The sequence below is a fragment of the Raphanus sativus genome, chromosome 4 (genome assembly GCF_000801105.2).
Source record: "Raphanus sativus cultivar WK10039 chromosome 4, ASM80110v3, whole genome shotgun sequence".
Taxonomy (NCBI): domain Eukaryota; kingdom Viridiplantae; phylum Streptophyta; class Magnoliopsida; order Brassicales; family Brassicaceae; genus Raphanus; species Raphanus sativus.
In genome coordinates, this window is record NC_079514.1 from 43714515 (window position 1) to 43729934 (window position 15420).

At 36.0% G+C, this 15420-nt stretch overlaps 3 protein-coding genes, 2 long non-coding RNA genes and 1 pseudogene across 13 annotated transcripts; 3 read left to right on the plus strand and 3 right to left on the minus strand.

Annotated features, from left to right (window-relative positions):
* Positions 1–141: 141 nt before the first annotated feature.
* On the minus strand, positions 142–885 carry LOC130510716 (uncharacterized). Its single transcript, XR_008944446.1, has 3 exons — positions 708–885; positions 287–589; positions 142–211 (listed from the first exon to the last, which is right to left on the minus strand). It is a non-coding gene; the product is annotated as an uncharacterized LOC130510716 (long non-coding RNA).
* Positions 886–5455: 4570 nt separating this feature from the next.
* On the plus strand, positions 5456–6098 carry LOC130510490 (glutaredoxin-C13). Its single transcript, XM_057006846.1, has one exon. The coding sequence runs from the start codon at positions 5510–5512 to the stop codon at positions 5825–5827; it is 318 nt and encodes a 105-aa protein (XP_056862826.1). The 5' UTR covers positions 5456–5509; the 3' UTR covers positions 5828–6098.
* Positions 6099–9245: 3147 nt separating this feature from the next.
* Positions 9246–9964, plus strand: LOC130511684 (uncharacterized). Its single transcript, XR_008945167.1, has 2 exons — positions 9246–9677; positions 9769–9964. It is a non-coding gene; the product is annotated as an uncharacterized LOC130511684 (long non-coding RNA).
* Positions 9965–10041: 77 nt separating this feature from the next.
* Positions 10042–12296, minus strand: LOC108855196 (tubby-like F-box protein 3). 8 transcript variants are annotated; one of them, XM_057009069.1, is made up of 5 exons: positions 12037–12296; positions 11396–11899; positions 11179–11317; positions 10917–11096; positions 10042–10802 (listed from the first exon to the last, which is right to left on the minus strand). In XM_057009069.1, exons 2-5 carry the CDS (start codon positions 11811–11813, stop codon positions 10325–10327), a joined length of 1215 nt encoding a protein of 404 aa, XP_056865049.1. In that variant the 5' UTR covers positions 11814–11899; positions 12037–12296; the 3' UTR covers positions 10042–10324. The 8 variants fall into 8 exon arrangements, with proteins under 8 accessions (XP_056865049.1, XP_018484454.1, XP_018484452.1 ...); XM_018628952.2 differs by having other exon boundaries at positions 11179–11323; positions 12037–12295; XM_018628950.2 differs by having other exon boundaries at positions 11179–11323; positions 11396–11940; positions 12037–12295.
* Positions 12297–13026: 730 nt separating this feature from the next.
* On the plus strand, positions 13027–14088 carry LOC108854969 (protein CHLORORESPIRATORY REDUCTION 6, chloroplastic-like). Of its 2 annotated transcripts, none has more exons than XM_018628647.2 (3): positions 13027–13283; positions 13358–13489; positions 13570–14088. In XM_018628647.2, the coding sequence occupies exons 1-3, from the start codon at positions 13091–13093 to the stop codon at positions 13980–13982; spliced, it is 738 nt and encodes a 245-aa protein (XP_018484149.1). In that variant the 5' UTR covers positions 13027–13090; the 3' UTR covers positions 13983–14088. The 2 variants fall into 2 exon arrangements, with proteins under 2 accessions (XP_018484149.1, XP_018484150.1); XM_018628648.2 differs by having other exon boundaries at positions 13032–13283; positions 13364–13489.
* A 358-nt stretch (positions 14089–14446) lies between these two features.
* Positions 14447–15298, minus strand: LOC108854970 (classical arabinogalactan protein 26-like; annotated as a pseudogene).
* Positions 15299–15420: the final 122 nt, after the last annotated feature.

A 15420-nucleotide genomic window follows, 5' to 3' on the forward strand; every position in this document is an offset into this window, starting at 1 on the left:
AGTTTGTTCCGATTGTTAGGAACAAAGCGTACCTAGGTAGGGGGGGACACACGCAAATACAATTAACTTAACAAACGAACGACTGAAACGAACTCACTTAGAGAAGATGCAAAAAAAAAGAGAGACGGACACAAACCTGAAGTGACATCGTCCATGTGGGATTCCTCAAGACAAGCAACTTGCTTAGAGTTCTCCAGTCCCAAAGACAAACCTGCACCCCAATCCATGCACTTTTGAGGACGCCTGTAACAGCAAAAGGGAACATGGAGTACTCCGGAAAAAGAACCTGGTGTTTGCATCCAGCAGCGAGAAGATGATCAGCAGAACCTCCAAAGGAGAAGCTAAAGACCTCTTGACCATTATCAGCAGCATCAATACACGCTACCTGCTGGAAAGAACGGTGTCCCAAGATCTGATGGTACCATCGGAGGAAGCAAGAGTGAAGAAGGTGTGGAGAGTTGGTTGAAAACTCTATTTGGTTACTGTATCCGAGTGTCCTTTCAATTCTCCGTAGTATTGAGCTGTCTCCGGCGAGTATAGCTTTACGCTGTTCGTCGACAAGGACACCGCTATTGCCGTCCAATCACCTCTGTCACATCCACAACACAAATGATTATTCTCTCTTCTCTCTCAATTCAATTTGGGTTTTTGGTTTTGGTTTGTTTTTGGAAAGAGTGAATTACAATAATTGAGATTTGCTCACTTACTTTGGGACAATCTGGAACACGTAGTCCGACCCGAAGTTGGTCGGAATTGAGTTCTTCAGACCAAATCTCTGTGCCGAACAAGACTCACGATTCTGAGACTCCACTTCCCATCTCCCACCCCAACACCTTCTTTCTTCCTCTGTTTTGTTTTGTTTTGTTTTGGAACCCAGAGGGGGGGGGGGGGGGGGGTTTAACAGTTAGTATAGTTAGGGTTTGTCGGATCCAAGACGAGCATCACCTCTCTTTCTCTCTCTCTATGCATCAAAGTTTATATGGGCCGTTTTTTTAATTCTTTTGGCCCATTTATGACCCAACATCACTCTGTCATCCACCACCACCGTTTCATTGCTTTTTTGACATATCAACTTTGCTTTCTGCTTACTAATGCAATTTGGCTGCTATTGCTAAAGGACTCCAGAGCAACTTGGCTGCGATTGCTATTAATTTTCTTTACACTCATTTTCATTTCTTATCTCATCTCCTGAACAATGATATATCTATTTTTCTAAGTTTTTGAGCTATACATATTACGTATTAATGTATTTTACTGTGACTCTGTGAGGAAGTGTCTTCAATGCTAACACCATGAATTATCATACCATGCATGCATATATATATATAAGATGTTTATGCATTTGTTGTCCCAGAAGAAACCTGGTGATTAAAATTGATACAGAGCAGCTATATAATTCTATCAAATATAACACAAAAGTTTTCTTTTTATATCTTCCACAATTGGGGAAAAGGACTGTATTATGTTTTTTTTTTTTGAAACAGACTATGTACTATGTAGTATAACTAATTAAACGATATACTACAAATGAAGATGGATATAACAGTATCGATTAAATAAACAGAATCCAAGAGCACATGATCTTTAAAAGCTATCTACTCCCACAAAACAATCAGAAAAGCAAAGCAAGAATATGAAACAGCCGATGACTCATGTGCGTCCAGCAAGAGAGACAAAAGAGTATAAGAAAGATAAGAATATCTTTTTTACTTACAAAAGAATTATAGAATATTTGTCTTTGGCAAGTTGGTGTTAGCGGAATCACAGTTCCAGTCCTATGCTATAGACAATGCATATATATATTCTCACCGAAAGCTCGAATCTCATTCTCACTTTTCTTCTCACAAAGATTCAATCATCTATGGAGATATGTTTACCAGAATCATTTTAGATTATAAATCGACAACTTCTCTTCGTTGCTACTTTTTTTGTCCGCACATCGTTCACTTTGCAAGTACATCCTATATATTTTGTTACGAATTTGGTTTTGTTACTCAAAAATTACAACATATTGATTGATTACTTTTAACGTGTATGGAATCCTAAATATATTTTAATATAACTTGATTAAGTATTTATTTTAAAACTAAAAAGAAAAATGGCACCACTCCAAAAAAAAAAAAACAGTTGTTGTCATAGTCTTTATTAACGTCTCTCAACAATTTTATTTTCTCTCCCATTTTCTGTTTTCTTAATAACTAGGATATGACCCGCGCCTTGCGCGGGGTGAAAAAAAATAATAAATTCTTTTACGTACGTAATATTTTTTTAAAATTATTAGTATACATGTATAGTACGAATATGTAAAATATGATAAAAGTGAGACAATGATAACACGAATATGTGCATTATAAGATACAAATAACAAACATCATGTCTTATGTTGAAAAGTTGAGGATCGAGATATTGGTTTAAAATAAAATTACTTTATGGATTTGTATTTGTTTCAAAATATAAGAATCTATCTCAAGTTTGGAATGGGTCATTCACTTGAAACTTATAAGACACTAGTATACAACCCCGTACTGCGTACGGGAATAAAAATGATTAGTTTGTTATGTTAAATTAGTATGATTTGTAGCAAAATTGATTGTCGGATGTTAATTCTCCATGTATTATATTGTAATATTTGTAGATGATACTTGAGTTCTATTAGAATTAGGAGAGGTACTGTGAATTGAATTTATGTAGAGTTTGTTGATTCAAGAATCAACAGATCTGTTAAATTTATAAAGAGTATTAAAATTAAAATTGATCTTATATTTAAAAAGTCAATGAAATATTTTATTTTAGTGGTTTTAAAAAATCTTGAAGATGTAATATTTTTGATTTTTTTTATAAGTTAAATTGTTGAGAATTCAAATTTCAATAACATTGCATTTTGATAAAATTATAGAATCATTAAATTTTTTTTAAAATGAATAACAATGGATTGTATATGTTATTAGACATTATCAAACTAATAACTCTTGGTTTTAATGAGTGTTAGAATCAATACTATAATAAGCATAGAAATTGAATTTTTTAAACAACTATTGTAATTTTAGTTCCTAATAACATTATATTAACTTTCTCTTCTTCTTTTATTTTGGACGGACAAATTAAGTGACTAATAACGTTTTTCTGAAATTCAGTTTTTTTTTTATTGCAAGGTTTGTGTAGCTTTGTTATGTTTCTCTTGCAACAGTTTACTGTGTTAGTTCCCATGATCACTATGCTTAAATATGCATGAACAATTCATGTATTGCAATTACATATACACACTCGTGTGACCGTTGTACTTAAATCAAACTAAAAAAATCGATCAAGTTCCACCGGCAAATCGATATCTACTTGTTTTATAAAATACACATCCATCTTTCTTTTTTGAGAAAACATATACACAGCCATCTTCTCTCTAATGATACATACTGTTATGGTAGTTGACCCAAAAAGATCACTATAATATGGAAGGGAATACATTGCCGTCCAACTCTTCAAATGTCTTTTACGTTGGACTTTTTCATATACCAATTATGAATTTTGTTTTGAAGATATTATATTTCTTATATAAAAATCTGATTCTAGTTATTCGACTTATGTATAATTTTAAATATCTTGATTTAGTAAATATACCAAGAAAGATATTCTTGCTGTTTATCAAAGTTTTTTCTTTAAAAAAGAAGATATACTTGCTATTTAAGTTTTCAAGATAAATCACAAAAACATGATAAAATAATTGAATATGCTGCAACGTGCAAAGTTTACTAAAAAATTAGAATGTAAAATAGTTGAGAAAAAAGCACTTACGATTGATAAAATAAAACAGAACATTGAACCAATCCAATATCTGAAAATGGTGGTAGCTCATCAGTCATCATCCTTAGACTTCTTTCTCTAAAGTACAAATTGTTGACGGAGAGAAAAAAAATGTTGAGAGAATAATACGACAGGAATTATATGACTAATATAAATTGGTCAGACTTAAGTACCTCAGACTGACTCAGCCACGCCTTCTTCTGAGAATTTACACTCACACCATACAAAACACCTTCTAGTTCTTTTACACTCCTTAAAAAGTACAGAAGGTTTTAAGAATATCAGTTTTATGGTCTGGTGTCTCCTCTTCGTTGGTACATTTACAATTAAAAAAATGTGTACATGGTGAAGAAGGTATACCCTTGAGTGTATCGAAGAAAACATTGCATGTGAGCGAGATTTAAAGAGATTAAGGGAGAGCAACATCAGAATAATGTTGCATGTCGATATCGAGTTTGTGGAATACTGGACAGAGGAGAGAAAAACGTGATTATACAGAATAACTTGCACAAGTTTAAATGATAGAGTGGAGGTAGTTATTCAGAGATTGTAGATCGTGGAAGTGTAAGGAGAAAAACCGTCCGTCGAGGTGGTTTGAGGAAATATTTTTGTTTTCAAGTACAAAATTATATTAACACGTCTTTGGCCTTTTGAACAAAAAAAAATATCTTTGGCCTTTTGCATTATTGTTTTTTAATGTTTTTATGTTTTTATTATTTAAAATAATTATTTTACATTATCTGGCAGAATATAATTTGTTGAATGGCTTGTGATTTAATATATAAAGGATGAAGAAAATAGGTAAATATTTAAATCAACATAGCTTAAAATTTGAATGAGAAAAATAAGGAAAATTGTTAGTTTATATTTAGACTCCGGAAAAAAAAAGATAACAAATAAAAAATTCAAAACAACTATGTTTTCTATAAAAAATCATGTGCCGTATTGTTTATAAATTAGTTTTTCTCTTGTTTTTAATCATTCTTTTGTGTGTAAATTAATAATATATTGACACATGGATATTACTTCAGAATATTGTTAAAACAGTTACTAATAGTATTCGAGAGGTTGCCTCATATACGATTATTAAGGATCTAACCAATTTTTTTTTTGTATTTTGCAGTTTAAAAAAAAGAAAAAAAGAATTTCACTTGTCAAGATTTTATTGGACAGCCGACTTGTGCTTTAGTATATAGGGATAACGGGTTTTTTTGAGAGAAATAATAATAATGGGTGTTTCTCCTAAAATATTATGGGTGAAAAACTCTTGCAATAACACTCTCCCCTGCCCTGACGTGATTAACACCACCCCCCCCCCCCCCCCCCTCCCAATCCAAAATGCTATCATGCATGTAACGGTTTATAATCTCTCTTTTTTTATTGTTAACCCTAAAATTAACGCGGGCCAGGCGATGCACGCACTCACGCATCTTTATGACACTTTCACTAACGTTGTAAATAATTATTCACCATTAAACCCACAAAAAGGGTGAAATTAATTAATAGCTATGTTTCGAATCCTATTCGAGAATCACTATTGTTAAATGACGATGTATATAAAATAAATAAAAAGAATCCAAAGATTCACTTACGAACTTGCTATATATAGCCCTACAGATTTCAAAGCACTTTACATACTCAAAAACAAAACAAACAAAATATACATCGACCAAAAAGGCTAAAGCTTAATTATAAAACATACATCGATCTCATGGACAAGGTGATGAGAATGTCGTCAGAGAAAGGAGTGGTGATCTTCACGAAGAGCTCATGTTGTCTCTGCTACGCCGTTCAGATCCTGTTCCGTGACCTTAGGGTTCAACCAACGATCCACGAGATCGACAACGATCCAGACTGCCGCGAAATCGAGAATGCTCTCCTCCGTATCGGCTGTTCCACGGCCGTGCCAGCTGTCTTCGTAGGTGGCAAGCTCGTTGGTTCCACCAATGAAGTCATGTCCCTTCACCTAAGTGGTTCTCTCGTCCCCTTGATCAAACCCTATCAGTCCCTCCTTTACCAGGCCAATTGAACCAACTCGATCGAGATCCTTTATATAATTAATCTTATAAGCTAACTAGTGACAATAAAAAGTTCTTATAGCTAGTGTGTGAGCTCTACGCATACTAGCTACTAGATATATAGAAATTCGGATGAGTTCTTCTTCTGATATTTTATCATATGCGTGTTCTATTGTTTAGCATCTTTCGTGTTTCGCTCTAGTTAATCAACTGGTGTATGTTGATGTACGTATAAGTCTCTGTTTAAATATGCCAATGAAAAGAGTATTTTATATATGTTTATTTCTTTCATTTTTTTTGGATCTCCAATATTGAAAAGACTTTCCATACTTTTAATAACGAGAGATATTCCAACCTATCCTATATCGACATGGAAAACATGCATGTTTGATAATCCTAGCTTACTTATGGATTTTAACAAGAAGGCGGCTCATCAAGAAGAACACTTGTATCATTGTATGATATGTTGACCAAGAAGGCGGCTTCAGAATTTTATTTTTAAGAAATTGCAATCTTTTGATGGATGAGATTCGATAAAAATATCAAACCAGTGGAGAATGTAGGATTATTTCTTTGTGGGGGAAAATCTTACATAAACTTAAAACATATAGCTAGAAATGTTATCTACTAAGAGAAAATAACAAAAAAGTTTAACATATTTAACAAATTTGAAATATTTGTGGAGGCACTTGCCACCTTCTTGAGCAATGTAGGTTTACTCTCCAGGGGAAAAAAATATGTGACGTTATCTGAGTTTTAAGTGCAACCACATGATCAACTTGATTTTCTTATCTGATTATTAATTAAAGCATTTTTATTTGTGTACTATTAATTATCTATGAAAATTTTACTAACAAATACTCCCTCCGTTTCATATTATTTGTCGTTCTAAGTCTTTACACACAGATCAAGAAAACATTTAATTTTACATATTTTCAAAATAGAAATACTATTACCAATACACATCAACCAATATAAAAATAGAATAGAGAATATTTTCAATAAATTTTGCATTGAAAACCGAAAAACGACACTTATTTTGAAACAAAAATTTTGCTCTAGAACGACATATAATTTGAAACGGAGGGAGTATGTATATATAACCTCAATATTGTGTATCTTTTAAGGAGTTTTCACCAATGTTTTTGTGCACAAATTTCATTATTTAAAGTCTAAAGCGGTACAATGATTACAACCGAACCCGAAGATAAGTTCGACAGTAAGATGAATAATAATAATAAAACAATAAATCATGGAATAGAATGCTTGTCTTTCCAAAAAATAGAAAAATGGAGAAAGAAAATGTAGAAGGGAAAAGTGAAAAAGTCTCTCTTTCCAAAAAAAATCTTTCAGTTGTTGAAATACCCAAACACAAATATCTTATTTTTATTAGTTACATAAATATATAAAATTTAAAATAATAATATACTTGAGAAACTTATATGGATTTACTCCGACTGCTGCTGTTGATGCTCTTATATTATGTAAGCAATCAATTTAAATTAATCTTTGATAAATTGATATTTCAACGTTTCATTTCATAGTGCATCCCTGATATATTTGAATCTTTTAGAACATTTTAGCATCCCTTCATCATTTTAATGACTTGAATAAACAATTGTTCCCACATCATCTGATATATTTCGTTGAACCAAAAGCGTGTAAAAGCTTACAATATTAGACCTTAAGTTTCATGAAGATATGATTCGCTCTTGAATGCAAAAGGTCGAAGGGTAATAATAAAAGTAGAAGGTGCTTTACAAGATGTGTGGGACAACTTTTCTTGAACTCCAACTACTTGGGATCGTGGGAGTTGGAGGGGAATCTCATCGGGAGTTGTATAAGACGTGTAAGAAGTAAGAACCACATCCACATTCACTTGTTGTCGCTGTTATAAGATCCAAGATTCTTTGACCGGCGCGTGAGAAAAGCATACCCCTATAGGCTACATATTCGTATCTTAAAAAAAAAGATATATATCTTTTTTTTTGACATCAAAAAAAAAAAATATATATATATATATATATATATATATCTTGAGAACCTCTATGATTACTTGAGAAAATGGTCCAATTTTTGCTTTTTAAAGATAAAAGAAGCTCATGCAAATATTTTAATGCACCAAAGTGGAATAATATTACACTCGATCTCAGTTTAATTTTTATTCGTGCTTAATAGAACAAAGTTTAACGTTATGTATATGTTCTGGATTCGAATCGGGTAATTCATCCAAATTAATTTTTAGCTTGTTTGAATTTGTTTTGTTTCTCCTTCTTCTTTTGATGTAGTTGTCACTTTCCAAACACAATAATGATTCACCTAAACAGCTTAAGTTTAGTTTTTTTTAATTATTTTAATAAAATTCCAATTCGGTAAAAATGAAGAAGCAGTAGTGTAGTACGCAATGTTCTGCACTTGTGCGCATTCTAGATATAAGTGGCTAATTGATAGCGAACACTGTGAGATGGAAGAGAGCTGACCATAAGACATAAACACATAAAATAAAACTCAGAAGTTCACTTGCACCGCACGAACAGTGAGAGCCATACGTTTTAGTGCAAAATTAGATTTTTTTTTTTAATTTCAATTATCTTCTATTAATAAAATTATCCTCAGGATTACAGCACATTTTTCAGATCACATGCAATCTGCTTACAAAAAATATAGACCCCAAAAAATGAGCTTACTACTAGCTATCAAACAAAAGGCGCCAAGTAAATAAAAAAAAGTAACAGTGGAAGGAAGCTCCTCTGTTCTCTAGAGAGTATCGTTAAATTGTTTACTTTTATTATGGCTTGAACAATAAGAGCAGTAATCTTTAGTACAAGATAGATGTAATTCACATCACACATGCGAGATGTGGTACCCGCATATCTCAACGAGATCACATATAAAAATTCTAACATTATAAGGACATGTTGATTGAAAATGACTGAACCGAACAATCTAAGAACGTAAAATATCCACAGCACAAAATACTATACTACCAAAAAGATTGAAGTAGTCTAGCTGCCTTATGTAAGCAAAATGATCTCTATTTCACAAATAGATATGTTTTTAAAATATGTTATACTAAATTACTAATATGGTCTTTAATAAATGGGATGTAATCTTTTAGTTACTTTCCATCCTTCACCGTTAAATACATGTTTGGAAATCCTGATAACATGTGATAGTGTTACCTAAATGCTATGACTTCAAAAAGTGTTGGGCAGAAAGAGATTAGAGCAGACAAAATTAACCATCATGGCTTTCCTGTAAATTGTTACCGTTTCTAAGTGGGCTTAAGTTGTAGTAACATAGTTGTAGGCCAATGAACCCATATGCTTTTGAATTAAAGCCTAAGTTGACTGGCTTGGCTCTCTAAACAGCATCATATCACAGTCTATGGGCTTGATAGAAAGCCTCTAACCATCATCTTTGTTTGCGTCTCCTCTTAACGAACTCAAAAATGTTACGTTTCCTGATCTGACCATTTGGTGGAGAATGGAGATGAGAGGAAAAGTAGTTGCAGCTCCCTCGTGCTCAACCATTAGCCTTGGAGAAGCTTTGTTGCTATCTATCCTCCTCCATCAACTGTTTGTTTGAATAGAGAGTATCTTCATTATTCTACCAACAAACTTTGCTATATAATAAGAACCCCCTCCTCTGTTCATGTATTCACACAAGACTGCTGAATTAGAGGTTTCTTCCACATCTTGACCACACCTGTTGAATACCTATCATGGGACCTGGAGGACCCGGAGGGCCTGGACCTGGATGGGGACCAGGAGGACCTGGCGGACCAGGAGGGCCTGGACCAGGGATATTTCCACCAATTGGTGGTTTCTTTGCTGGATTTTCAGACATGATATGTTCCTGGTAAAGACACCAGTTCATTGTTATTGTATTTGTATGAGAGAGTTAAAAAAAGGGGTTGATGATAGATATGTTTGTTGAATTTTTCTTGCAGTCTGTCTTGTCTCTGCTGCTGCTGGCTTCTACGAGATTGCTTTGGAGGGCCACCAGCACCTCCACTTCTTCCTCCCTATTATTGATCGCCTCGCCCTGAGTCTTATCACAAGAAAATAATAAAGACTTCTCTCCTGTAAACGATATTTGTTACTCATGTTTCTATAAAGAACTTCCGATGGAAAATCTTATATATATATATATATATATATATTATATATTTGGTTTTAGAAAATTTAAGCTATCCGAATTACATTTTCAAAAGAATACCAAAAAAAAAAAACGTTGGGATTAAATTATCAGAAAGATGAAAACATAGTCTGGAACTACAATCATTAAAGATACAACGGAATAACAACAAACAAACACAGTCTACTGTCATCTTTTTGAGTCTCTCTTTCTCTCTCTCTCCTTGTATGGACTTTGCCAATACTTTTGAAACTATATGTACAGTACACACACACACACTTCTTAGACAATGAGAGGCAAAAGCAAACCCATCGTTCAACATGATGATACAACTTAATAACCCTGCGCCTGCCTGCGGGTGGGTTCGTTCATTCACATGCTATCTTGGTGTCGAAGCTGCTAAGGCAAATGGTGAAGGCCTGGAAGGCAGAGATAGGGTACTGAAAATCCATTGTGAACACATCTTTGCCGACTTTCCCAAACTGGAGAATCACGTTTTCGTGCTCAGGTCCAGCAGGTCCGTTCTCAGGAGCTGCTACGAGCTGGAAGTTTTTGACGGAAGCAACAGTGACTCTCCCATTGAAGTTGAGGCACCAGCACTGGAGCTGTTCGTGCCATCTGGGGGCTTTGTTCTTGAGGACAAGCAGCCCTTCCTTCTGAGCAGGACCAGACGTCGACGAAGTTGGAAGACTCTCTGAACGAACTGATTTAGACCTGAAGAAGGAGAAGGAGGGGAACATATCGAGATTGGTGTGGAGTAGTTCCGTCTGAGTAGGAGCTGTACCTCCAGGTTCTACTGCTGATGCAGGGATGGCATCCATTACACACTGCATCCTCCTCGGTCCTCTGGTTCAACAACAAGTGAATCACATTTTTATTATTAATTAGCCAAAGCCATTATTAGAGAGCAAACAATCTTTTTTTTATTCTCAATAAAAAGAAAGAAAAAAGAAAAAGCACCTGGAGCCCAAGACGTTAAGCTCATAGGAGATATGTGCGACAGGGTAGTTGCCAGATGGAACTCTGGGGGTCACTTGTTTCAAAGAGAGAAGTCTGGAAGAACGGGTTCTGGTAACCTGAGCTCCAGGATTGGTGGGCTGAGCATCGTAGACAGTGAACTTGGTCCCAAGAAAGTTAGACCTGCAAAAAAAAAAAGAAAAGGAAGAAGTCAGATTTATGGTGGGGGGATGATTGGAGGAAAAAGGAGGAAGTTGTGACCGACCTTAGCTTTCCGATGTAGGAAGTGCTTCCTCTGGAGACATCATCAGAGTTTAAGGAGATGATGTAGTCAGTGCAAGTAGGCCTCCGAAACCTCTTGGCAGCAAGAAGGAACTTTCCATCATCATTAGAAGCAGCAGCTGCTGCTGCTGAACCAGAGAGCAAAGTCTTGAGTGTTTATTATTCACAAACAAACAAAGAAGAAGAAGAAGAGATTTAACCTTGGTTAAGGCCGAGGTAGAGATGGTAAGTTTGATTAGTGCGGTTTCGGATGATATAGCATTGAACAAGGGATCCCCTAGGACCAGGCTGTTTGAGGGAGATAGGGAAAGTGAATTTGGAGGAAAGTTGAGGAACTTGGACGATCTCTTTGACGAGATCACGCCAGTTGCGGCAGACACCAGCGCAGGAAACAACATTCTTGCGAGAGGGCCAAGTGTCTTCGGAAGCCTCAATACGGATGAGAACATCCCTGAGGAGCTCAGGGGGCATAGTAGCCCAGCAGCTCTGCTTGAAAGCATCGACGGGAACAAGAAAAGAATCCTGAACCACACGCTGAGACCTTGATCTCCCAAACCCGAATCCTTTTCTTCTTGATATACTCCCTATCTCTCCCCGAATCAGACTCTTGAACGACATTTTTGATTCTCTTTATTTTCCAACTCTTTTACCTAATTCAAATTTATTACAAAGCAGCACTCCCTCCACCCATCATCATCCCAAAACTGTAAAGCCAAAAAGATGTGTTCCCCTACCTACCAAATCTCTGAACACACAAAGCTTCTCTAGATCTAAACCTGCCGATTCAAATCTAAGTAACTATGGAAACAATTAATTGAAAAAAAAAACTTTATGGAATTACCTGTGTTAGTTATCCGAGAGCTTCGCTTCGCTTCACTTCACTTGGATGGATTGAGTTTGAACACCAATAAAATCCGGATCGAACTCGGTAAGTCTCAGATTCGGGTTTCGACCCTCCGAAGCAAATGCCTTTCTTACACCAACACACAAGTGGTCAGAGGTAATAATAGATTTTAGGGTTTGGCCTTCTACGGCGGAGTATGTATGTGTTATCCAATCGCCTTCCTTTCTCTCTCTCTCTTTAATTTTTTTTTTTGGTGAATTCTCTCTTTAATTTAATTGTAATTATGGTCTCTCTATTTAATTTTTAACTAAATTTGGCAACAAATAAATACATTTGCATTAGACATAGCATACAACGTGTGTATTTAATTACGTTCCCCTGTGACTTTTTAGTTTAATCTGGAAATATTATTTAACTGACTAGCAAATATTTTATTTTATTTGTTCAAAGTAAATCCATTTACAACCTAAGATTTGTTGTTTTTATACCAACAAAAAGAATAAGAAAAAGATACAATACTAGTATTATTAATTTTTAGTATAAAGCTTTCCGTTTTCCCCGTTTTTACGCAATGTAAAAACAAATAATTATTATTTTGTCAAATCAGTGAGCTATTTTTTTTTGTTTGCCGTGATCACCGCACTTTGGCCACTCTGAAAGTCCAAAAGGTATTAACGTCTTACATTTTTTTTACTTACGATTAAATGTTCCTTTTCGATAGAAAAGAAAAAAGTTTTTTAGGATTTTGGACCAAACCAAATGTTGATTTGGTCAAATCCATAGTAATCTTTATAAAAAGTAATTAATAATCCCTATATAAAAATGTAATCTGTTTTAATTAATCTCATTCTTTGTTGGGCGGGCGAGAGGGAGACTTTATACAGTCGATATGGGCTGAAGAGAAGCGATAAATGGGCCATAATAAACACAGAAAAGGCCGAAGGAAGAAGATAAAGAAAGGAAAGCACACCACACAAAATGTATAAAGACGAGAGAGAAAGAGAGAGAGAGAGAATCATATTTGAAGTTGAGTTAATTAACCGGTTGTCCAATGGCGGCAGCAAAGACAGGCCTACTCCTCTCGTGGCTTATCCCATCATCATCATCGGCGGCGGCTCCGCTGTTTTCAGTTGCTGTGAAGTTGCCAGTGGTGAGAGGGAGGAAAGCAGAGAAGGATGTATCTGTCTCTGTCGCCTTCAATCCTTCTGGCAATTTCGATATCTCTGCCTTGGACTCTCACGACGGTACGTACGTGTACCTACTTATATAATAATATACCTTTGTTCAGACAAGAAGAAAGTAATAAAGTGTGGAGCAGATTCAGATAAAGTGGAACCTCCGATGCCTCCAACGAGCGGCCGATACGAAGTAGTCATAGACAAGGACTCTATTCAGCGCCTTGACTTATCTCCTTTTCAGACTGCCACCGGCATCACCTCACCTTCCTCAGGTTATCAAATCAAATCATTCAAAAATGTTTCTCATAATAAAGCATCATTTGTTGATTTTGTGTGTCTGTGTGTGTGTTAGCTGATCCAAGAGAGTATATGGATCGGAGCATCGGATTCACGATCAATTACAAGAGAGAAGACCCAGGGGATCCCCGTGAGCTTTCCGAGTATCCGGACATAAGGCTTTGGTTCGTCAGACTCGATGCCATGTACCCTTGGCTTCCTCTCCTCCTTGACTGGAGAGCCGGTGAGCTTGCTCGTTACGCCGCCATGCTTGTCCCTCACCAGATGAGCTTGAAAATGGGTGTTGTTTTCAATCCCGAGGCCTTGGAGCTCTTCGTCATGACCAAAGTCTTTGTGGTTTATCCATGGCTCAAACGTCACGGTGTCCCCAAGCCTAGGCTCAAGACCTCTGACATGGCCAGGATGCTCGGCTTCGGTATCGGCGACCAGCTCTTCGACTTGATCGATCATCATACCGATTCTCTTTAGGTCTCTTCTTTCCTCCAGTTTCCTTGGTCTGATTCTCAATAATGTAAGAACCATTCCCATGAATACTTATTATTGATAGCATAGCCAGCAGAGATTCAAATTTAAATATTTGAAGAAAAAAAAAAAGAAGACTACTTTAAATTATACTACCTAGACGTTAACTTGGTTCTCAAGAAACATCTTGGCCGCAGCCAAGTCTCTCAAGTTCCTCGGGAAGTTGCTCTACACTATGTGCGATTGCAGCACGATCGTTTTAGTGGACTCTTTTCGGTGCTCATCATCTAACCTCATGAGAGCATTTGGGACCACTCACCGGCTTTGTTTCTTGATTCCACTCTCTTATCTTTATGTAAGATTCTACATCTTTATGCTGTATTGTAATCCGACATTATCCTCTACCTACTTAATGCACGTTTGATTTCAACAATCCCAACAACAAGCAATCACAGTTTCAGACAGCAACATGTGAGAGAGATTATTCATAATTGGATCCAATCCATACACAAAACCCATATATCACTGTTACAAGTACAACAACTGCACGGTCTGCACCGGCCAGATTGCAGAGAGCCTCACCCGAACAATAATTAAAAGAAGTGTAAACATTATATATTATACAAAGAAAAATAAAGTTCCATGAGAAGAATAGAGTAAAAAGAAGAATACATTGTGAATTCTTTTTTTCCTTTTTTTTTTTTGTTTTGAACAAGATGTCAAATAGGGCTTATTTTCCACAATAATTTATTAGAGTCTGCAGTAAGGTAGCATAAACACGAGGAAGACAAGAAGCAGAGAGAGTGGTGTCAAGGAGACCAAAGAAACAGAGGAAGAAACCGGAAGAGGAGACCCCACCGGAGAAGAGTCAAGAGGAGAGACGGCATCTGGATTTGGTGGACTAAGGCTCGAGGGGATTGTCGGCATGTCAAAAGATCCTGACGGAGAAGGAGACATTTCGCTTGAGCCTGGAGTAGGGAACAGAGGAGAGATATCAGGAGACATAATAGCCTCCAGAGGAGGTGAAGCTGAGAAACTCAAAGGAGCTTCAGGCAAAAAACGAAGGTGCAGCTGATATGGTGGAGAGCTGAAACTCTAGGAACTCTGATGTTGAAGTGTGTAAACAGAGTGAAAGAACGGTGAAGGCCACTAACAGAGAGACGACGGTCATGGTTTCTTCCTGTGAATGAGTCAGTCTCTGAGAAGAGACCTTAGGAGGTTAAAAAAGGACTGACAAACTGAACAAGAAAAGAGATACAGCTATAGAGAAGGTAAAAGACAAGATTGGTGGGTTTAGTTGTGGACCTTTTGCTTAAGGGCAGAGCACATGAAATGTGATTTGTCAGGTTTTGATTTGTGTATGAGTGTTTGGATTGTTTTGATATTCTGAGTAGAAAACAATAATAAAATAAGGAAAGCAAAGTAGAGAGTCCCGTGAAGCTCT

Coding starts and splice junctions, on each gene's coding strand:
- LOC108854969 (XM_018628647.2), top strand. CDS start 13,091: ATGGCGGCAGCAAAGACAGGCCTACTCCTCTCGTGGCTTATCCCATCA. Junction 13,284..13,357: donor TGCCTTGGACTCTCACGACG/GTACGTACGTGT, acceptor AGTGTGGAGCAG/ATTCAGATAAAGTGGAACCT. Junction 13,490..13,569: donor CATCACCTCACCTTCCTCAG/GTTATCAAATCA, acceptor TGTGTGTGTTAG/CTGATCCAAGAGAGTATATG.
- LOC108855196 (XM_018628952.2), bottom strand. CDS start 11,813: ATGTCGTTCAAGAGTCTGATTCGGGGAGAGATAGGGAGTATATCAAGA. Junction 11,324..11,395: donor CTACCTCGGCCTTAACCAAG/GTTAAATCTCTT, acceptor TCTCTGGTTCAG/CAGCAGCAGCTGCTGCTTCT. Junction 10,803..10,916: donor CTTAACGTCTTGGGCTCCAG/GTGCTTTTTCTT, acceptor TTGTTGAACCAG/AGGACCGAGGAGGATGCAGT.
- LOC130510490 (XM_057006846.1), top strand. CDS start 5,510: ATGGACAAGGTGATGAGAATGTCGTCAGAGAAAGGAGTGGTGATCTTC.